Below are 22523 nucleotides of genomic sequence, written 5' to 3' on the forward strand. Positions count from 1 at the left end.
TTTTACATACAATATCCTTATTTAATCTTCTAAACCACTTTGAAGTAAGTATGTGTATCCCCATTTTACAAATGAGAAAGCTAAATTGAAGAAACTAGTTAGTGGTGAAATCTTCATGAATTGAGAGCCCCTAATTTTTTTTCCAGTCTGCCAAGCTGATGAGACAGCACGTTCATTCTGTCCCAGCTCCTTGTGTCCCGGTTGATTGTGTACTGAGTGTGGGAGGGTGTGCATTTGGGTATATATATGTATGTGTGTATGCATGCGTCTGCTTGCATTTGCTTGCATACCAGTACCGACTGTGGGCTAAGGGAAATCGTGATTATTTCCGTCCAATTAATGCTCTGTTCATTCTTGCTGTCTCCTTGTGATTAGAATTAACTGCTGCTGATTACACTGTGTGGAAGGGAAAGGACGATCATCAGCAGTTTCTGCTTGGGGGATAAAAACATTGTAATGCAAAACAAAACTGGTTCCCAAGGACTTGAATTTAGAAATTCTCTCTGTCGGAATAAGATTAGGCAGTCTATGACCCAAATCAATATTCTCTGTCCCTATCCAGGCAGAAGGACAACCTGCCTCTGTTCTGGTCATCAGTAAAGATAAAAGGAGCTGACGGATATATTTATTAGGGAATTTGGTTTCATGTAAAAACTGTCCTTGTAATTTTGCAAATCTCTTCCTCATCTGTGAAATTAAGAAGCTTGATGAGGTAAACTCTAAGGTGTTGTTTTAGTCAGAAGTCTTTGGTTGTAAATAATATTAAAATCAAACTCTCATGGACAAGAGAAAAAGGAAATAATTAGCTCACAAATTTTAGAGGGCAAAAGCATATGAATTTTAGGCATAGCTGGATCTAGAGACTCAAAACAGTGCCATCAGAGCATGGTTCATGCTCCCCATCCCTGCTCTTCAGGTCTTTTCTTGAGTTTTCTCTGTTCTTTGGCAGGCTGTCCCCTCCTAAAAGCAAGACGGCCGCCAGCAGCTGCGAATGCCTATCCTATCTTCTCAGCAGTAATGGTGATTCGCTTTTCTCACAAGCACCATAACTGTGTCTCATTGGGCCATAAGTCTGACTAATCACTCTGGCAAGAATAACTCAGTTTGGCTCTGTGTAGCTAGGACAGGGTTGACTCTATCCTCACCTGGGGCCTAATGAGGAATCAACTCCTCCCGAACCAGAGGGACTGAGAATGGGGGTTTAACATGGAAAAATAGGTTGCTGTGAACGGGGATAGATTATGAACAGGAAAACAAAACAGATGTCCACTATTGGTACCCTCTTGCTCTGATGTTTTGTGATTCTCTGACTCACTGATGTGCTGTCAAGTTCACTCTAAAAATGTAAGTATCAGTAAAGTTCAGGGAACGCTTGAAGTCAGGAAAGTTGTATTAAAGGCAAAAAAAAAGAGGATAAAGTATCTAATTTTGAGCACCTTCTTTGTGTTAGACTCTGTCCTGGGTCCTTTCACATTCATCTGGTCACTTAATTTCACAATACTCTTGCCAGTAACTACTATTGTTCTAATTTAACAGGTTAAAAAATTGAAGTTTAAGAGTTGGTGATGACTCACTTATCTAAAGTTTATTTATTCATATCTTTTTCTTTCTACAAGCATCCTTTGGTGGTGTTGTACTAGACTGTGGGAAAACAAGGAAGAAGAAGATGTCAGCTGTGCCTTCAAGGCAGTCACACAGGGTTTCAGGGTCTCCTTCTCTTCTTCAACTGGCAGTCCCTCTTCCAGGGCCCTTAGCGCTGATGTACTTCTCATTTCCTAGGAACAAGAGAGAAAGGATAAGGCCATTTTGGCTTCTGGAGCTGTTGATGTTTGCTTTCAGCCTTCCTCACACTCTCACAGCATTTCTATTTTAACTGCCAGGATGTGACCTCCATTCTCCTCCCAGTAAAGTTCTGAGATAAACCTTGGCCCAGGAAGAAAGGGTGGCATGAAGTCTTTCAAATTCTCACTATTAACAGCATTCATTATTTCATTCAGCAAATATTTAATTGAGCACCTAATGTACCAGACACTCTTATAGACACAGGGGAAATAATGGTGAACAAAAAGGACATAGTCTTTGCAATCATAAAACTTGGTAGTCTAATAGAAGAGACAGATATTAATAAAACACACACATGCTAATGTAAAATTTCCATGTGAGAGGAATATGAAGGGGTGCCAGAGGTTCCAGGAGGGTTTATAATGGCGGGCACTGATTTGACCAGAACCCAGGACAGAGTCTAACACAATGAATGTGAAAGGACCCAGGACAGAGTCAACACCTCTTTAAAAGTGGTGGTTGAGCTGAGATCTGAAGAATTAGCAAAGTTTATTGGAGACAAAGAGGCAGGGGTTAAGAGATAGCTTTTTAGGTAAAGGCCCTATCTCCAAGGGATCGTGATAGTGGCACAAAACTGGTTTAAGAAATTCTGTTGTCAAATACTGTATGTATTCTCATATCATTCTCACTGATATGAACTAACATTAATGAATGAACTTGGAGAATTTCAGTTAAGAACAGAGGCCATCAAGAGATAGAAATAGGGTAGATTTTGTATAATTGGAGCTGCAGGGATACAGATTATGCAACAGGACTGGTTGCAAAAATTCAGAAATGGATAGTGCAGTACTACCTAATTGTGGCACAATAATGTTAGTACACTGAATGAAGCTGAATGTGAGAATTATAGAGGGAGGAGAGCTGGGGGCACAGATGAAACCAGAAGGAAAGATAGACGATAAAGACTGAGATGGTATAATCTAGGAATGCCTAGAGTATACAATGATAGTGACTAAATGTACACATTAAAAAACATTTTTGCATGAGGAAGAACAAGGAATGTTAATATTGCAGGGTGTTGAAAATAGATGGTCATTCATATTTCAAAACTTTAACTTATGTGTGAGATAAATAAAAATGTTTATTTGGTACAAAATTTATATTTTGACTAGTGCATTTCCTAATGTAACTTATATGGAGAGTTTTATTGAACACCATAAGTGCATGGAACCTTGAATAGAGCATGAGATTTTGTAGGTTTGTCCAGAGTGATGCCCCGATAAATCCCAGAGTGATTTGAATAGTGAATACTGTCAGAAGAATGGTGAAAAAGGGGGAAGATTCATCTTCCCCATTTGGAGAATTCCTGATATTCTTGCAAACAGTGGGGACAACAAAATCAATAAGCCAAGCCCTCAATCTTGGTGTTTGTTCATATGAAACTTATCCCCTCAAAGGATAAACTAAGACTACTTAAAATTAGGCCTAAGAGTCATCCCCAAAGAACCTCTTTTGTTGCTCAGATGTGGCCTCTCTTTCTCTCAGCCAACATGGCAAGTAAACTCACTGCCCTCCCCCTCTCTACGTGGGACATGACTCCCAGGGGTATAAACCTCCCTGGCAACATGGGACAGAAATCCTAGAATGAGCTGGAACTCAGCATCAAGGGATTGAGGAAACCTTCTTGACTGAAAGGAGAAAGAGAGAAATGAGACAAAATAAAGTGTCAGTGGCTGAGAGATTTCAAACCATGTCAAGAGGTTATACTGGAGGTTATTCTTATGCATTTTATAGATATCCCCTTTCTAGTTTAAGATGTATTAGAGAGGCTAGAGGAAGTGACTGAAACTGTAGAGCTGTGTTCCAGTCGCCATGTTTCTTGAAGATGATTTTATAATGATATAGCTTTCGCAATGTGACTATGTGATTGTGAAAATCTTGTGTATGATGCTCCTTTTATCTATGATATTGACAGATGAGTAAAAAGTATGGTTTAAAAATAAATAAATAATGGGAGAACAAATGTTAAAGTAAATTGAATAGATTGAAATACTAGTGATTAAGGAAAGGGAGTGGTAAGGGGTACAGAAAAAATAGGGGGAACAAAGGTTAAAATCTATTGGGTAGATGGAAATACTAGTGGTCGATGAAAGGGAGGGGTAAAGGGTATGGCATATATGAGTTTTTTCTTTTTTCTTTTTGTTTCTTTTTCTGGAGTGATGCAAATGTTCTGAAAAATGATCGTGGTGATGAATATGCTACTATATGATGACATTGTGAGCCATTGATTATACACCATGCACTGAATGTTTGTATGTTAAGAATGTTCATGTTTGGGGCGGGCCACAGTGGCTTAGTGGCGGAGTTTTCGCCTGCCATGCCGGACACCAGGGTTCGATTCCCTGTGCCTGCCCATGCAAACAAACAAAAAAGAATGTTCATGTTTGTATGTTGTTTTGGTTTGACAATACAAAATATATTTTTTTCAATTTAAAAAAAAAAGAAATCCTATTGTCAAAGGATCAATGAAAGCATGAGATATAATATGACTTGTCTTTTTGTTTCTAAAATAGCACAAGACTAATGAGATGTAGAATGCTATATATCCTATCACATAGGAGAGTCTGATGAATGTTTGTCAGAGGGAGGGAGGCAGTTTGGAAGGGATTCAGGATGGCAGACAGGAGAGCTGGTCAGTGTGGGGAAAATGACAATGGAAAAGAAAGGGAAAATTCCAGAGAAAATATATTCCATCCTGAAGACTGGATAGATGTGTTAGTCTCATAGGGAGTTTGAATCTAGTCTCATACCCATCCGGGCGTGGGATCATTTCACCTTTGCCTGACATAAAACCAGGATGTCCCCCAGAGAAGTATTAGATACAAGGAATTGCCAGTCCCTAAACATTATAATGGACTTCCACTATAGGAATCAAAGGCATCATTTGCATGTTTATTTTATTTTGTTTTAATTGAATTTGAGTTTAAATAAGCTAAAATAATAAAGGATTATAGAAGAAGAAGAATTATAAAATAAAATTAAGGAACACAACTACTACAAAAGGAGCCAGGGAAGGTACTTGCAGGAAATATAGAGCCCCCTAGTCTCTAGGAACCACATGCAGATTTCCTATCCAGGATAACTGTTGACACTATCACACAGTTCTCCAGGACAGGAACCTGGTATGTTACCTTTCATGCTTTTCCTGGTCCATTCACTTCTGCACACCACACATTCAACCCCCAAGTCATGTCAGTTTTACTTGACATTATTTCTAATTCTAATCCCTTCTTGCTACTCCTTGATAATTGAAAACCTATCTCAAAAAAAAGATAACTCCATCTTTTCAGCTCAGGTGTCACCTCCTCTGAGAAGTTGTCTAGTATGCCTTCAACCTTAAATCCCCTTTCTGTGCCCTGACTTTCCTTACTTCCCTCTGCCATGGCAGTGCTTGCCCTGCATTGCAATTTTCCTTTACTTATCTTCTCCGAACACTGCTCAAGGGCAGAAATCTCAACTACTCATCTCTGAATCCATAGCAAATGGCACAGTGTCTAACACACACAGATATTCAGTGAATATTTAATAAATGAATGAATTTGTATTAGGAAAGTTAAAATAATAAAGGATTATAGAATGGTAACAATAAAAGCCACAGGCCTTGAGTTGGACAGACCCGAGTTTAAGTCCTAACTTAACTGCTTGCTGAATGATGTAAGACAAGGGACTTGACATATCTGAACCTCAATTTTCTAACCTGTAACATGGGGATAATAAAATCTACCTTGTAGGGTTGTTTTGAATAGTAAATGAAACCAGCAAGGAAGATAGAAAGTGGTCATAAATGTTAATTCCTCCCCTTAAGTTTCAAGTTCAAGGCAGTAGTTAAAAAGAAGATAGCACAAGGGCAAGAAAGAAAATCATAAAATGTTAGAGCCAGGAGGATTCTAAAGATTGGAGTTTAAGCCCAATGCTTCCTAGGAATGGGATCATTCGTTTTGCCTGCACAGAAAAAGGATATCCCAAAATGAAGAGTAAATCAAAGGAGGTGACCAATAATGGAGTTTCTCTAAAGTAATGGCCATCCCTTGGTGAAACTGTGAAGTAAAACCAAATTTCTCCTTAATATATAAATGAGGAAATTGGAGCCCAGTAGGGGGTAAGTGACCTGTCCAAGTTCATACAGCAAGTTGGTGAAGGCTGATACTCCAATATAGGTCTTCTGACTCACAGGATATTGCTTATTCTGTTAATCCATGTAAGTCCTTCAGAATCAAGCCTAACCAGGAGTGAAGTTATAAAAACAGAGAAGTTGGGCTTCTTTTAAAGATGAGGGACCCCATATCTTGTCCCTTTAGCAAGCCCTTCAGTGTGTCTTTTTAGGGCTGATTCTACCCAGCCAAATTGACTCCATTTCTCAGACACAGAATGGCTCAGACTTTAGCTGAGTTTTCCAGTCACCTCCTATAAACCATCATTGCTGGGTTGTTCTTTGACTCCTTCAGCAGATTGGGTTCACCAAGACCCCCCGAGGTTCTTTAGTTAAACTAATGCAGATGCACTTGGAACTATACATATTGTTCATTCCATTCCAGCTCTAACTTGATTTCACTCCCCAGCACCAACTGATTCTTACTAATCCCAGAAGAGTCAGAATATAAAAAAGGAAATGAGTCAGAAAACGATAAGAAGAAATATAACCTGGAAGGTGGTGATAAACTCAATTATCTCCACCCACAGACCAAAACAGAGATTCTTCCCATTTTGGAGGATTCAGACGCCTTTGAAAATTGTGGAAAATTATGAATACTCTCCCCAGAAAATTCATATATACCCATTAAATTTTCCTTTATCAGAGGGTCAGAAACCCTCTAATGACCCCAGGTAGGAACTCCTGATAAAGAGGGTCATGGAACATCAGAGCTGAAAGGTCTTAAAAATCAGCAAGCCAACCCCTCCCCTGACTTTACAGATTGGAAAGCTGATACCCAGAGAAGGGCTGTCCCATAGAAGGCTATGCAGCCACCTAAAACAGAGTTGATCCTAGAAACTAGTCCCAATCCAATCTCCTCCTTCTCATTGCACCACTCTTCCCTCTCCCCTCCCTGCCAGCTCCAAGGCGCTGCTGGACAAATATTTACTTTGGTCTTTGCTCTTGTTTTTACTGTGCATCAATTGAAGCTTCTAAAAATATATCTGAGATAAGCAGGGCTAAGCATCTCTCAGAAAGGCAGAGCCTTCTTTCAAGCTGAACTGCATCAAAATGCCAACAGTTGCTGAGCCGGGGCCCAGCTGGGCAGGCACAGCCAATTTCAAGAGCCAATATCCAGAGCCGTGGTCAACTGCCAGTGGAGAAAGGGAGGCACTGCTGGAAAATTGCTAGTGCCTGGAGTGGAAGAGGAGGGTGAGTAAGGAAGCACCGAGGAGAGCGATAGTGTGGGAGCTGGAGAGGGAGATTAATTTCCCTCTTGAGTGAGAAGTGGATCTGAGATAGATGGACTATAAACACAGCAGTCCAGGGCAAGTAGGGAGAGGAGAGGAATCTCAGAGACTGAGGTGTGCTGGAGATAGAAGGTAGATACTCTTCCCTGCCAACATGATAGAGTCTGGGGGTGGGACTGAATAACTGTTCTATTAAGATAATGCAGACTGCAAGGGTGGATCCTTTTCCCCTTCCACTGCCTCCACAGGCAGTTACTTTTCCTGGGTAGGGAAGCTGAGGTCCCTCCCATTTAAGCTCCTACCACCTCTCCTGTTTCACCTGCTGCACCTCTACCACATAGGGTGCAAACCCCAGAACCAGGGGTTCTCAACCAGGGACAAATTTGTCCCCCAGGGACCTTTTGCAATATCTGGGGATATTTTTGGTTGTCATAAGTGGGGAAGATTCTACTAGCCTCTAATGAAAGAGGCCATGGATGCTGATAAACATCCTACAATGCGTAGCACAGCCCCCCACAACACAAAATATCTTGCCCAAAATGTCAATACTGCCTGGACTATCAGTAGCTTGAAGGCAGGACCATCCCTAGTTTTGTTCTCTGTATACCAAGGCCCAGCACATAGGAAGTGCTTGATAAATACCTGTTGAATGATTGAATGAGTAACAAATGATACACAAATGACAACCACCTGCCTAATTTTGATCTTGTCCAGAAACCTTCCAAAGTCATCCCATCCAAATCAGACACTGTTGTACCTGAGGTCAGATCCCCAGCTATTGTAGCCCAGTCAGCTTCTATCCTGACTTCTCTTCCAACTACCCCTGTTAGAGTGTGGGTTACCACCTTCAAGCCTGGGAAGGCTGGCCTTCGTCTGCTCAGTCAGAAAGGATCCCCTTGCTCTGTGGCACATTTCTCCTAGGGTAAAGCAGAGAAGAGAATGTGAAAATTAGAACTAGAGGTCATCTGGTTCAACCTCTCACCTATTTTACAGGTGAGGAAACTGAAACAGGGAATGTGGAAGGGACTGTGTACACAGTCTTCCCCCAATCATCCAGAAAACACAGAATTGGGGAAAATTTTCTTTTCTTCCTCTTTCTGTTTCTGTTTCTCTGTTTCTCCCTCTCTTCTTTATCTTGTGGAGGATTTTTTTTTCCCCTGCCTCTAGTAATAGGCTTACAGGTGCCAAATGTGTATGGCTACAAATTTGAACATGACATACCCTTGTCCTTGAAGAGCTCACAGTTGGTTAGAGATGACAGGTTCATAAATAATAGTGATAATAAAAGAGCTATACACCAGCATTATGCTGAGTGCTTTGGATATATAATTACTAATCAATTCCATAATCTTGTGAGGGGGGTAATTTGTTCCTGTTTCAGAGATGAGGAAACTGAGGCTCAGAGAGGATAAGTAGCCTGCCCACAGTCACACAGCCGAACATTTTTGAGTTTATTATTAAAACCCATGCTTTTAGGTCTCGAGGTTCCACATCTATTTAGATACACAACAGGAGTCAGTTTCAGAAGAGGAGGCTTATAACTAGTTTATGGAAGGCTGTGAATGACAAGTTGAAGATCTGAGCTCTTACTGTTCAGGTAGCAAGGAATCAGTACAGGATTGTAGTAAGTCAGAAAGTGACAAGGTTAACAATTGTGAAAGCAACCACTCTTAGCAATAACAGGAAGAAACTGAAGGCAAGAGGAGCAGTTATGAGGCTGAAGCAATCATTCAGATAAGAGATGAGGGTCTGGACTAAAGGAATAGTAGTGGGAAAAGAGTCTATGGGTAGGCTGATATCAGGTCCTAGTACCTGGAATCAGTAAATGTTACCTTATATGGAAACAGGGTCTTTGCAGATGTGATGAAATTAAGGATCTTGAGAGGGAGGTTATCCTGGATTATCAGGGTGGGCTCTAAGTGCAAACCCATAGCCTCATAAAAGGGAGGCAGAGACAGATTTGACATACAGAAGAAGATGAGGCAAGGTCACCACAGCAATTGGAGTGATGTGGCTACAAGCCAAGGAATGCCAGCAGTCACCTGAAGCTATAGAAGGAAGGGACAGTTTCTCCTCTAAAGTGTCCAGATGGGGCACATCTCTGTGGATACCTAGATTTGGCCCAGTAAAATTGATTTTGGACTTCTGGCCTCCAGAACTGTGAGAAAATAAATTTCTGTTGTTTTAAGCCACCTAGTTTGTGGAAACGTGTTACAGCAGCAACAGAAAACCAATACAGAGCATTACAGTCATCCCCAACTTTTCTTTATTCTCTAATGGTCAGAATACCCTCCCCACCATTAATAAATACGCACTCACGGTTAGCCTCCCCTCTGAAGTGAACTTCTCAGAAAATACCTACCCGTATGGATTGCATTTCATATATCAAATAGGTGGCCTCTCTTCCTGTCTCTCTATCACCATCGATGTCTCTCCATCATTTCTCTGTGTCCTTCTCTTTCTGTCTCACTGTTTCTGTCTCCTTCAGTCTTATTTTGCATAACCTTTATTGTCTCTCTCGCTCTCGTTTTATGCCTATTTCTCTGCTTTTCCCCCTTTTTGCCTCATTTTCTCTCTCTTGTCTATATTTGTCTCTCAGTCTCTGTTTGATTTTCTCACTTTCTATCTTTAGCTCCCTATTATTCTGTATCTCTCTCTGCCTCTTGTTCCAGTTCTCTCCAGTTTTCACGTTTGAGTCCCTCTCAGCCCCTCTTATTCTCTTTCTCACCTCATCTTCCTGCTTCCTGATCAGTTTCTCTTTGTAGCTTCCTGTCTGTTTGCCTCTGTTTCTCTTTTGGACTCTGTCTTTCTGTCTCTTGCTCTCTTCTGCTCTCTCTCTCTCTCTTACCCATCACAGTCTTCCTTACCCCAGGTGTGCCTCGTGACTTGTCTGGATTGAAAAGGACTTTGCAATTACATCTGCAGCCTCCACACTGCACTTCAGAAGGATTCATCTGTTTAGTCAGGCACCTGTCCGACATCGTGGGAGGATTGGTGAGGGAGGCAGAGACAAAAGATTTTTCAATGTCACCTTGTTCTTCTGGTTTTACCTAGAGGCTCCCAGACAGGTGCCTCTTAATATTCCAACAGTGCTGTCTGCCTTACCAAAGAAAAATCACTTTTCCTTGGCCTGCCCCTCTGGAGAATTCATCTTTCCCCTCTAATGATGATGGTCTGTTGCTGGTAGGGATAGGAGTGTGGGTAAAGAAAGAATTCAGATGGAGATTTCCAAGCAGGCAGGAAGAAGTAAATTTTCTTATTTGAAGGCAGAATAATAGCAAGGAAAGACCTTCATGAGGCAGAGATTGTGTCTATTTTACTCTATTGTATCTCAGCTCCTAGATCAGTGTCTAGCATGTAGAAGGCACATGAATGAATGGGTTTCACACCTCCTTGTGCCAGTATTTGATGTGCCTCACTGGAGAAGTCACTTCTTATGTCTCACTCTCTCATCTACAAAGTGGGGAAAATCACCAGACCTTCCTGCAGAAAAAAAAAAAAAAAACTACAGGGAAAGAGGAGGTGAAGCATGTCTGAGGAGTGGGACAGGGCCTCAGCTCCTTCAAGGCAGGGCAGGCCAGGTGAGCTTACCCATGATTCAGGAATTGCTGTAGGGAATGAGAAGTGTGGAGACAGGTGGGAAGGAATTTAGACGGGAGGCTACAGGCCAGGTGGGACCTCCTATGGGAGGTAGGAAGGAACTTCAATCAGGGAATTGCAGTGTGCCAAGAAGGAGGCATTTCTGACTTCCACCAGGGAGCGTTCCCTGACTGATTATTACCCCCAGTACTGGAATTGGACTGGATTTAACAAAAGCCCAGTTATGAAAGGACTATTCAGGTCTCTCTGTGGCCCGGGTGAGATGAGGGGATCAATCAGTTCATCCGTGATGTCAGCCAGTTCCTTCACCACCTCCAAGCCCACTCACACTCTTCAATGAGGAATATTCTAACTACTTTATTCAATGTTCTTTGTCTTCATTTCCTAGCACTTATCACTTTCTGGCAAGCTATATAGTTTACTAATCTATTTAGCTTTATGATTTGTCACTATAAGTTCCCTAAAGGCAGGGATCCTTATCAATTTTGTTCACTAAGTGTCCCAGGTACCTAAAACAACTTGGCACATGATAGGCACTTGATCCATATTTATTGAATGAAAGAATAGGGATGGAATTTTTAATAAATTTATTGTATTAAGGCCTTTGAACTTATTATGTTAAAGCTGGAAAGGTCTTGGAGAGAGAGACTATACGTTTTGGCTCAGGTAAAGGTAACGGCCAAGGTCACCTAGTAAGTTATCTCTTGATTGCCGTGTATGTGCTTATTCATACACCGGATCTGAGGCCACAAGTCGGGAAAGCAGAGGATCACTTGGTCAGTGCCTCTCCCGTAGAGACCTTGGTACACCTTAAGAGTGAGGAGGAGATCAGGAAACAAGAAGGTAGAGAACTGAGCAGAATATAACATATACTGTCAGCAAGAATTTGTAGCATGACTACCTTCAAAAAGATGATAATTGAGAAACCATTTCTCTGATCTGATTTTTTTTTCCCATTTCTGATTCAGGGCCAGGATGATTAAGCACCACTCATAAGCATCTTGAACCCAGCAGGTTCCAAACTAACTCCTAATTTCTTTTCTGACCCTGCTCTTCCCCCAGTTTCTCCCATTCCAACTCACGGTACCCCCATCCACCCAGCTACTGAGGCCAAATATAAAGGTGGCATCCTTTGTTCCTGCCCCTCCTTTAAGCCCCACAGCCATCCTGTCCGCAGGTCCTGTCATTTCTCTCCACCCACCCCCCTGTCCCAAAATGCATCTTCTTGTAATCTCTGCTGCCTCTGTCCTGGTCCAAGCCCCCATCATCCTTTCCCTGGACTATTGCAGTAGTCCCTGGCTGGTCTGCCTGCGTACACTCTTGCCTTCTTACATTTAGCACAGCAGCCATAGTGACCTTTTACAAGTGTAAATCAGATAGTGCCACTTTCTTGCTTAAAACTCTTCAGTAGTCTTGCATTCATTTAGAAAATCCAGACTCCTTAAAACGGCACAGAAAAAGGCCCTATATGATCTAGCCCTTGCTGTCTCTTCATGCCAGCCCTCTTTCAGTCTTTCTTTCCCACCCAAGAGTATTTCCAAACCCTTCATAAATGCTATAACCACTACCTACTCTCGGTTCACACGTGCCAAGATGCCTGCCCACACCCCCTATCTAAAGCAGCATATTATCCTTAGTTACAGACAGAACTTGTGCATTTTCTTCATAGCATTTATCGTAATTTACAATTATGTACTTAACATGTTTGCAATTCTTTTGTTTTTTTGCTACTTAGTTATCTGTCTCCCCTTCTAGGCCTCAGATGCATTGTCATGCTAATTTTGCCTTTTCACCATTGCGTATCATGAGCCTTCCAAAGAGCTTTAACACAGTGAATGATCAATAAATATATACTGAGTGAATAAAAGATCTATACAGCCCACAGATATTCATTGGCTTTAACTGCCAATGGAATAAAAGTTTCAATTCCTTAATTTGGTGTTCAAAGCCTTCACTAATCTGTCTCCAGTCAAATATCGTAGCCTCTCCTTTAACTCCATCTTTTAGCTACAGGCCCCTGGGCCATTTTCTGTCTTATTTCTGGCTTAGGGCCAAGTGCCACCACCATCCTCCCTGCCTTTGCCAATGCCCATGCCTCTGTTTTTCCCCTTTTCAGATTCATTTTTGTTCTTCAAAGCTTTGTCGTATGCCCACCTCTGTGCAGTCTTTCACAGCCCCTGCGTTTGAAACTAAATGCCCTTCTACGTGTTTACAGAATTTTGCATTTGAATCTATTATCACCGTCAAGAGAGGAGAAAACATATGCCCCCGTCAAAAGATACTCCTGGGTTCAAATACTACCTCTCTAGCTTTCAAGCCATGAGACCCTGGGTTAATTATATTAAATGTTCTGATTTTCAGCTTCCTCGTCTATAAAATATGTATAGAATTGTGCTTTTACCTTGTAGGGTTGTAGTGAGGGTTGGTGGCAATAACTACACTGTATATATAGAGAGTAGGCTCTTAAAAAAAAATAACAGTCATTTTATGAAGGTGACAATGCAACAGCCTGCTTGGAAATGTAATTAATGGGGACATGTTGGTTTCCTCCTCTGGACTGTAAACTTTATTTGTATCTAATTCTTCTTCATACCTCACCCCCATCCCTAACACTCTTCATAGCAATAAATACAAGGGTGGAGCCCAGCAAATGTTTGAATGAATGAATAAATAGTAAATGTCCAAACATACATTTCATGTAAAAGGGTGCCTTGAAGTAGGAGGCTGGGGCTACCAACACCCACCCTTTATTTCAAAACAGTTCTAGGCAGAAGTCACCAAATCAGTACAAGCACTGGACAACACCAGCCTCTGTCCTTGTCTTGAGTTGTCTAGTGGCTTTTGACATCTCCCTGACCTAAGCCTACACCACAGCTGCCCACCAGGCAGCATCAATCTCTGCCTGAGAAGGAAACATGCTCACTTTGCTCTCCAGTTGCTGTTACTGCAGGATTTGATCTCAGGGACTCTGAAACAATGGGCTCCCTCTGGGCCCATGGAATCATACTTGCTTGTCTGGCCTCCACGGGTCATTGCAGACCTTCCTTCATCACTGCTTCCCTCCACCTGCATCCTCCTGATTCTACCTGCCCTGTACACTGGCCATTCCCTGCCATGACACCTGAGAAACAGAGCAGTGACCTAGATGAGGGTCTGAGGAGAATGAGATTTTTAGAGTACATACCATCCTGAGATTTTGTTGGCAATTTCACCCCAATTTTTTTCTCTCTTAATTCTGCAATATATTGAAGCATTCCAGCCAAGAGAGTTATTACCTCTTTCTTGCTTAGATCTTAAATCTTTGTTCAAAGACAGCTTATTTTAATGGAAAATGTTCAATCAATCTCTCCTCTCCTCCCCACCTATGTCCTATCCCTTGACTCAAACAGGGTCATTTGCAGTAAATAACGTGGAGTGAGCATTTCAGGGTTCAAGCAATATGTAATAGGGTTCGAGGGTGAGAGAAGAGGAGGGTTGTCCTGACAGCTCCCACCTTTAAAACATTTTCTTTAAACAGAACTAGTCCAAACTGATCAAAACCTCACAATGGGCCCAGTTACTCAAATAGCCCATATCCTTTCCCTTGTAGAGTTCAAGAGAATTGATTAACCAGGATACCTCCTGTGTTAGTTCCCTAGCTGCTAAAACAAATACTATACCATGGAGTTGGCTTAACAACAGGCATTTAATGGCTTATAGTTTCAGAGGCTAGAAGGTTTGCTGCCTCCCAGAGTTGGTATCTTCTAGCTACCTGGCAATCTTTGAACTTCCTTGGCTTTTCTGCCACATGGCAATGCACGTGGCAGCATCATCTTCTTTCTCTTTCAGGTTCTGCTGACTTCCACTTATGACATACCTCTGTGCCTTCTCCTTCTGTGCTCAATTTCCATTACTTATAAGGACCTCAGCCATAAGACCTATCCTCACTCAGTTTGGGTATATCTTAATTAACCACATCTTCAAAAGTCCTATTTATATACTCATAGGACCAGGGGCTGGAACTTGGGAATACCTTTTTTTTTTTGGCGGTGGGGGGATGCATAATGCAATCCCAACAGTTGGACCGCTAGATGCCAAGAAGACATGTTCTTCCCACATGCAAAATGCATTCACTCCATCACAACATCTTAAAAGCCTTAACTCATTTTAGAACAATGTTAAAGTCCGAAGTCTCATGAAAATCATTTATAGGTGTGGTCTGTCCTAGGCAAAAATCCTCGGTCTGATGGACCTGTAAAACCTAGAAAACTAAGTATCTGCTTCCAATATATAAGTGAGGGACATGAATAAGATAAACATTCCCACTCAAGAATGGAGAAATTGGAAGAAAAAAAAAACAGGGGACACTGGTTCCAAACAAGTCCAAAATCCAGCAGGGAAAATTCCATTAGCTCTCAAGATCTGAGAATCGTCTGTGCCTTGATGCCTTGTCCTCTGGGCCTGATACAGCAGCAGCCTTCGTCCTTCCAAGCCACACTCTCCCAGAACACAGGAATGGCACCCAGGACCTCTGTAAACACTAGGTCAGAGGCCCCACCATTTTTGAGCGTTGGGGATGATGGCACCCTCTGTGAACAAAGGGGTACAAGGCCTGCCTCCTCCAAGTGTCAGGGCAGATGGCCTGCCCGCTCCAAGCATAGGGGCAGACCTGCCCTTTTCACCTGCATGACTGGGCCCAGTTCCTTGGCCAGAGAATATCTCTTTGGTCCAGACATCAGGTTCCATGGGCCTGCTCTTAAAGTCATTGTTCCTTCAATTCTGTCTCTTCTGTATCACTTTCAGACATTGTTTTTGTCTCTTATAAATGTCACAAAATCCTTGTTGGCTTTGTAAACAGTTCCAGGGGGTCCAAATCATCAGACCAAAGAAGCTTCCACGGATTTTTCTTGAATAACTGTACTTCTAATCCTGACTTCCACTGAAATGGCTGACTGGAGATATGTTTAGCCACACTTTCTTTGGCAAAGGGTTGTTCAAACCCTCACGTGGAGCCCTGTCCTCTAAGGACTCATTTCCTAAAAGCTCAGGGAGGTTTTTCAAAATCATCAGTTCCTAGTTCCTTCATGCTTAAGCATTTAATTTTCAGCTTATCCCTTTCCTCTCACATTTACTATGAGCTGCAAAGAGAAACCAGTCTGTACCTTCTATACTTAGCTTGGAAACCTCCTCAGTTAAATATATAAATTTATCACTTTCAAGTTCTGCATTTCATCCAACATCAGAACACAATTTTGCCAATTTCTCTGCTACTTCATAACAAGGATCGCCTTTCTTCCAATTTCCAATAGCACATTCATCATTTCCTTCTAAATCCTCATCGGAAGTACCTTTTATGTCCATATTTCTACCAACATTCTGTTCATGATGAATTATGTATTCTTAAGATGATACAAACTTTCTCTACAGCTCTCACTCATTTTTTTTGCCTTCACAATGCTTCCAGCTTCTACCCATTACCCAATGCCAAAGCCATTTCCCCATTTTTAGGTATTTGCAATAGCAGCACCCCACTTTCCACTACCAAAGACTGTATTAGTTTCCTAGTTGCTAAATAAATACCATGTAATAGGTTGGCTTAATAATAAGAATTTATTGACTCTCCGTTTCAAAGTCTAGAAGGCTTGCTTGCCCTGAGAGTCGGTATCTTCTAGCTGGTTGGCAATCTTTAGGTTTCCTTGTTTTTCTGTCACATGGCAATGCACATGGAGGTGGCTTCTTCTTTCTCTTCTTAGTTCTTTGACTTCCAGCTTCTGGCTGACCCCTGTGGCTTCTCCTTCTGTGTCCAATTTCCTTAGCTCATAAGGCCCCAGCCATATTGTGTTAAGGCCCACCCTTATTCAGTCTGGGCACACTTTAATAACATCTTCAAAGGTCCTATTTACAAATGGGCTCATACATACAGGACCAGGGGTCGGGACCCGAACATGCCTTTTATAGAGGACATGATCCAATCCCTAAACACTTCCTAGGCTTAAGTCACGCCTGGCTCTCAGTGTAGGTTGGGGAACAAGGGTTCAGGCTTCCCTCTTTCCATTCATTCATTCATTCAACACCCGTATGTTAATCATCAACTGAGTACAATACTTACCTCATCATAACAACCCTGTGAGGCAGACATTAGTATTCACGTTTTACATATGAATAAGCTGAGGTTATCATGGAACAGCTTATGCAGGGTCATATAATGTTCTAGTTCTCTATTTCTGCATAGCAAATATCCTCAAAAATAAGTGGCTTAAAATAACTATAACTATTATTCCTTGTTTTTTTTTTTCTATGGATCAGGGATTTGGGAAGGGCTCAGCTGGAAGGGTCTAGCTTGAATTCTTTGATGCAGTTGCAGTCAAGCAATAGTTGTACTTGGAACAGCAGCGGGCTGAAGGCGCTGGGGGCTGGCCAGGAATCACTCTCTCCCTTCAAGCAGTCCCAGAGCTTCCCCAGGCTGTTCATCTGTGTGAGGTAGTTTGGATTTCCTGACAAGGTGGTGGCCTCAGACCAGACTGCTTACTAGAGACTCAGTACTCCAGCTCTAGAATTCCAGCAAGCAAGGCCAAAGTTTCATCATCTTTTCTGACCTAGCCTCAGAAGACTTACATTGTCACTTTTGTCACATTCTTTTGGTTGCAAGCGAGTCATTAACCCACATAGATTCATGGGGAAGGAACATAGACTACTTGGCTTAATGAGAGGAATGTCAAGGTCATGTATAGAATCACGTGAGAGATGGGAGAGATGGCTGCAGCCATCTTTGGAAAATGCAACCTGCCATATATAGCATATGGGAGAGTCAGGATTTGGATTAAATATGTCTGATTTTAATATTTTCACTGCAAATTTTTAGCCCAGTTGGCAGAGATCTCTTCTTCCCTCTGTGCCCCAGTGGCTCTTACTGTCAGCACATACAATCATGATTTGGTCTCCTCATACAGACTAGAGATTGGCTCTGCATACCCTGGCAAGGAGACTTCCTCCAGGATCTCCTGGTCAAAGAGAAAATGCCCAGTGCCAGCTTGTGAAGTTTTTAAAGAAGGGAACAGTGAAGGTCAGTCGCATCTAGAGAAAGAAAGCAGGTGTTAGCCCGAGGGCACTGTGTGTGGCAAACCTGCAGCGCATCTCATTGTCATAAACAAGTCGTCTGGTATTTTTCCTTCTCCCACCAGGCACTGGCCTGGGATGACTCAGCTTTTGACAGAAAAGGTGCCTTCAAGTTGAGAAATAGCCCAGGGTAGTAAAAAGCTCATGGTTCTGGAGTGAGATGTTGCTGGGTTTCAGTTTTGACTCTACAGTTACCAGTATATGGCCTTGGGCAATTTTCCTAAACTCTCTGAGAACAGGGAAAATAAAGATGCTTCCTTACTGGGCAGTTTTGAAGGTTATAAAGCGTATGTAAGCGAAGTACTAGAACATTGCCAGGCACATAGTGGGTACTCCATAAATGTTAGTTTTCATATCCTGGGCCATGTCTAATCCCAGTGTGGGGACTTATTTTAAAAGGCAATTTGGGGCGGTGTGATAGTGGCTCAGTGGCAGAATTCTCGCCTGCTATAATGGAGACCTGGGTTTGATTCCTGGTGCCTGCCCATGCGAAAAAAAAAAAAAGTGATGAGCACTCACTTGACTATTGCTAAAGCTCTAGCTCAGCTACATGGAGCTGGTAGCTCAGAGGAAACCCCAGCCCTGTCAGGGCAACACTGAAGAAAGGCCTGCAGCAACTGCCCCCCCATCTTGCAAATGGAATCAACCGCATCTCTTCTTCTCATTGTATCTGGACCTTTCCACTGTGGTATATCAAGCCCCTTCCCACCATGCATTCCCCTTACATAGGTCCTAGCATATTGCAGGCCTCTAAACTGTTTGTTAGATAGACGGATGGACGGACGGACGGACGGACGGACAGACGGACAATAGGGCGGGGTAAATGGACAGATGGGGAATCTAATCACTCTTATACTGTTACTCATTTCATGCCCCTTCCCTGAAATGTCCTCTCCAGTTTCTGGTCTTTATAGTCTAATTCAGAATTGTCCTTCTCCAAAGAGTCCTCTCAGACCAATCTCAGGCTCCGGCTCCTTACACATCACCCTGCACGCCCTCCTGGAGAAGAAGCATGGGGAGGGAGTTAAGCACATGGAGACAGGGGGTTTGAGTTCAAATCCCAGCTCCATCACTTATTTGCTGCCCAACATTTGGGAAATTACTTAACCTCTCTGTAGGGTGGAGATAATATTACACCTACCTCACTGGGTCATTATAAGAATTAACTGAGTCAATATATACAAGGCACTTAGACCTGAGTGCCCAACACGTATTAAGTGTCATGTAAGTATTAACTGTTATTATTTATTCATTCTACAAGTCTATATTTCACACTTAGTGCCGGGCAAATATACAAGGTTATGAATAAGACACCTATTGCCTCTGCCTCATAGAGCTTGTAGGCTACATGTAGCTACCAGAAAGAAAAGACAGGTAAAATACAGCATGAAAACTAGTCTTATTGGTGAAGAACTGGGAGAAAACCCAAGATGAGCAGACAAGGAAGACTTATCAAGTAAAGTGGCAACTAGAGTTAGGTGTGGCGGCTGAGAAGGATTCGGTGCTGTGACCAGGTGGAGGGAAGCAGAGTGTTCTTGGAAGAAGGAGTGGTATAAACAAAGGCCTCGAAGCAAAGGTACTTCAGGGTTGCTGGAGTGTGAAGGGCAAGGGAGGTAAAAGTTGGTAGGAGCACAAAGCTGAGAAAATAATTAGGATCCAACTATGCATAGCCTTGTAAAGCATGTTCTTACAATTGGACTTCAAGGGAACTGAATGCCATGGCCAGATCTGCATTTTGAAAAAATTTCACCACCTATACTGTAGAAAATGGACCAGAGAGGGGCAAGCCTGTGGCAGGGGGACATGCTGGGATAGAATGACAGAATTATAGGAGAAAAATGTTGCTGGGACTATTCTAGGAGGGGCAGCAGGGCGATGGAGAGAAGTGAGCAAACCCAATATGCAGTAAATGTCATAGAGACAAGTTGGTAACAATTTGGATGTTCAGAGCTGACAGGTGAGAGAGAAGAAAGGACTAAGGGTTAAGGTGAATAAATATATAATCCCAATATTATGAGATAAGCAATAAGTGCTTTGAATGAAGTCAGTTCAGAAGCCCTGGAGGTTATGGTACAAAGACACCTATTACAGGCCTGGGAAAGGAGAGAGGAATATCATGAAAGACTACTAAAAACATAGCACCTAAACAGAGAATTGATAGGGTATAAATTAGCCAAGGGAAAGTGGGAGTGGCATTTCAGGAAGAGGAATGTAAAAGCCCAGGGATATGAGATATAATGCATACAGCAGATATTCTGTGTTATTGCATAAATGATTCTTGAACTAATTTATACTAAGGTGTTAATGGTCGATATGTAATTTGCCCTTTCCCTTTCCCTGAGGAGTTTGTGCTTTAACAGGCCATGGATTCTTATCCTAAGGATTCATTATTTCAAGGTGGAATGGGGACACTATTTAGGAGCAGAGGGTTTTTACATTTCCCCTGAGGTTACTAAAGTAGATGACTGAACCCTGAGGGCCAGGCAGGTCCTGGCCTTTTTCCTATACTAGAGTCTCTCCTGCCTTTGAACCTTACTTATCTGGCTCTATCCTGGGCCACAATAGGCCAGACCAGGGAAGTCCAATGATTTCCAAAGGGATACAGAGTATCCTAAAGTTACGAGCACAGGCTTTGGGTAAGAGTAACTAGACCCATGGACTGACTCCTCCCCTTCCCACCTTTGTGGCCTTGGACAAGTTACTTAATGTTCCCAGACCTTAGTTTCTTCATCTGTAAAATAAGAAAAATAATAATACCTACCATTTAGGTTTTGTAAGAAGCAAGAGAAAAAATACAGACAGAAAGCTTAGAACAGTAAGTGGTGTTACTGTGTTTGTAACTGTTGTCATTTTCACTCTGTCTCAGTTTCTTTCCAAAGTTGTTCCTTGACTCACACACCTGCAGATATGAAGCTGGGGCGGAATGTGGCAAGAACATTTTTGGATTATTATCGGCTGAACCCCATGGTTGAGAAAGTGGCAATTCCCATGCCAAGGCTGCGGTAAGTGTCAGAGCAGAGTCCCTGTCGTGTGTAACTGGCTTTGTGTAACTTCACTTAGCCTTCCACTGGCCCTCAGCTTCCCATCTAGGCATGGGAAGGATAACCCCAGCCCTGCCATAGAAATGGTATGGGCCGGAAGAGCCCAACAGCATATTCCCTGAGCATTAAGTATCATTATGAGGTCAGACAATGAGAGGGGAGTCACATTTCCAGGTCTAACGTGGGAACCCACAATGATGGGAGGGTTGTGATAAATTCAGTAATTGTTTTAGTGTGGGTGTTTTCAGATGCTACTTCACTGATAGTTCATCCTCTGGAGTTCTGGGTCATTTAGAATTAAAACTTCTCTGAGCCATTGGTTTCCTCATCTGTGAAGTGGGGACTATGGTACTCACTTATAAGATGATTATGAGATGCTTATTAAAGCACCCAGCACAGTGTCAGACTTACACAGATTCTCTTAGTACACGATAGTCCCCTACTCTCAGAAATGAAGGTTCTGTGCTAGAGAGGACATACCCTGAGAAATTCCACTTTTGGAGTTTGAGCCTTCCTCTGCTAGGACCAGTTTCTTACTGGGCCAGAGAACAGAGAAGGTCAGGAAGTGAATATCTGAGGACTGGGCCTGAGCCCGAAGCAGCGGGAGTTCCTGTTTCTGCTGGTGGGAAAACTATTGAACATTTGGGCAGCAACATCCAATGGCATCTAGAATGTACTGGTCCTGCCCAGACTCTCCACCTCTTTTCGTACTCTCCCTGTGCTCTAGGGTATGATGGCCAATTCCTGGTTCTTGCCAGAACAGACCTCCCACTGGCCTTGCCCATGAGCTTTGCTGCCCCAGTGCCTTTGCACTACTTTCCTTTCCTCCCTACCCCGTTGTAAACAAAAACAATATGAAACACTATTAATTATTCTATAAAGCACTTTTTCTACATGATCTTATTTAATTTCTTGCAACTCCTCTTTGAGGTAGATATTATATTCTCTGTCTTACAAATGAAAAAACAGAGGCTCAGACAGGTTAAGAGAATTGCTTGAGCTCTAATAATTTTTGACAGAGCCAGGATTTGATCCTAGGCTTTTGTGATGTCGAAGCCCAGTCTTCAAGTGAGAAGACTTTCTCACTGTCAGTGTGGTTTCACATTCTTTCTCAGGCTCATACCAGCTCTGTGATTTTAGGCAAATTTATTGGCTTCCTCAATCCTTATATCTGCCTATATCAGTGGAGGTATTAACAATCCCCTCTAAAGATTGTTTGGAAGAGTAACTACAAGCTCAGTACAGTGCCTGGCAGCTAGTTAGTGTTCATTAAATGTTTGTGTCTCCTCTGGTTTCTGGGTTGCTGTTCCAGATTTCTAACCAGCTCACATGGCCTATGGCAAATGCCTTGACTGCTCTGGTTGAACTGGATGCTCTGTTGGGGCCCACATTCCATGATGCTATGAGTTGAAGCATCTGAGCCCCAATTCCAAGTAGAGTCTGCATGACAACATAGCACTGACTAATACCCTGTCACAGATCACGCACAAATTATCTGGGTCGTTGTGCTACTCATCCTGGTGGATTAAAAACTACTTCAGAAGGATCATGTCTATTTCTTCT

The 22523-nt window shown here is 42.3% G+C and overlaps 1 protein-coding gene and 1 long non-coding RNA gene across 4 annotated transcripts in view; one reads left to right on the top strand and one right to left on the bottom strand.

Moving 5' to 3' along the window:
• Positions 1 to 22523, top strand: part of LOC143674264 (BEN domain-containing protein 5) — a 1810590-nt gene that overhangs the window by 1771220 nt on the left and 16847 nt on the right. For all 3 annotated transcript variants that reach the window (XM_077149723.1, XM_077149722.1, XM_077149726.1), the window contains exon 12: positions 20825 to 20921. In XM_077149723.1, coding sequence (XP_077005838.1) covers positions 20825 to 20921 — 97 coding nt within the window. The remainder of the gene's footprint in view (positions 1 to 20824; positions 20922 to 22523) is intronic.
• Positions 1573 to 21042, bottom strand: LOC143674267 (uncharacterized). The gene is made up of 4 exons (XR_013170983.1): positions 20681 to 21042; positions 17776 to 17877; positions 8070 to 8141; positions 1573 to 1775 (listed from the first exon to the last, which is right to left on the bottom strand). It is a non-coding gene; the product is annotated as an uncharacterized LOC143674267 (long non-coding RNA).

This window comes from Tamandua tetradactyla, chromosome 2, assembly GCF_023851605.1.
Source record: "Tamandua tetradactyla isolate mTamTet1 chromosome 2, mTamTet1.pri, whole genome shotgun sequence".
NCBI classification, from domain to species: Eukaryota; Metazoa; Chordata; class Mammalia; order Pilosa; family Myrmecophagidae; genus Tamandua; species Tamandua tetradactyla.